Source organism: Buceros rhinoceros, unplaced genomic scaffold, assembly GCF_000710305.1.
Source record: "Buceros rhinoceros silvestris isolate BGI_N320 unplaced genomic scaffold, ASM71030v1 scaffold9722, whole genome shotgun sequence".
Lineage (NCBI taxonomy): Eukaryota > Metazoa > Chordata > Aves > Bucerotiformes > Bucerotidae > Buceros > Buceros rhinoceros.
The window spans coordinates 10,544-11,638 of record NW_010398286.1 but is presented as its reverse complement, the minus strand read 5'-3'; the positions used below and the strand labels follow the sequence as shown (position 1 = coordinate 11,638).

Here is a 1,095-nt window from a genome sequence, read left to right as displayed (position 1 = left end):
TTGGGCCCTCCCAAAACGAGCGGGTGGTGCTGCTGCTGCAGGGTGGGCCGTGCAGTCTCTGTGGTGCACACCAGCTGCAGAGGCACCTGGCTAGCAGAGCAGAAAAGGTGCTGCAGCCGGAGGAGGCTCAGCTCCTCAGCTGCATCTCCTAGAGATTAGAAATGGTAAAGTTTGCAGAGAATCAGAGAACACCGATTGCAGGGCAGTGTCCATAGAGAGAAATCAGCCCTTGCTTTGCCTGGGCTTTGCATCAGTGCTGCCCGTTTATCTTCTCTCAGCCCGTGCTGTAGGCTGGAGGAGGGGTGTGTCCCAATAGGGCATCTGGACTATGGACACTGACAGAGTGTGGGCAGCCCTTGCGGTCCAAGGGTGCCCTGGGGAGGTATGTGAAGGCTGGAGGATGTTCCAAGGCAGAAGTAGTCACCCCAGAACCTTTTTCTCCTCCAGAGATGTATCAGTTCAGCATTGTTGAAACTGCCCCTGTGGGCACTGCCATCGGGAGGGTGAAGGCAGAGGACTCCGACGTCGGGGAGAACACGGACATGACCTATCAGGTGAAGGATGAGGAAGGGGTGGAGATGTTCAAAGTCACCACGGACAGCAATACCCAAGAGGCTGTCATCACGGTACAGAAGGTGAGAGATGAGGAAAGCTAGCTGGGTAGGGAGGGCCCCACCCTTTGGGGGCTCCCGCTGCTGCTGCTGCATTTGCGTTGAAAGAAACGCTCCTGTGAGCCCTGCTCTAGCAGCAGCAGCTGCATTTTTGTGCCTGCAGCAGCAGGGAGAGGCCTGCCTCTGTTCTGCCTGGGTGGCAAAACACGGACCTGTGTCTGGGAGGAAAGGCTGAACAGCAGCAGCAGCCCGGGGAGGGCCCCACCCTTTGGGGGCTCCCGCTGCTGCTGCTGCATTTGCGTTGAAAGAAACGCTCCTGTGAGCCCTGCTCTAGCAGCAGCAGCTGCATTTTTGTGCCTGCAGCAGCAGGGAGAGGCCTGCCTCTGTTCTGCCTGGGTGGCAAAACACGGACCTGTGTCTGGGAGGAAAGGCTGAACAGCAGCAGCAGCCCGGTGCCTGCTGGAGCCTGCACACGGCGGCTCCT

The 1,095-nt window shown here is 58.6% G+C and overlaps 1 protein-coding gene across 1 annotated transcript in view; it reads left to right on the top strand.

Moving 5' to 3' along the window:
* Positions 1–1,095, top strand: part of LOC104488939 (cadherin-22-like) — a gene marked incomplete at its 3' end in the record, with an annotated part of 37,420 nt that overhangs the window by 28,062 nt on the left and 8,263 nt on the right. The window contains exon 6 of the mRNA XM_010131044.1: positions 448–635. Within this exon, the coding sequence (XP_010129346.1) occupies positions 448–635 (188 nt within the window). The remainder of the gene's footprint in view (positions 1–447; positions 636–1,095) is intronic.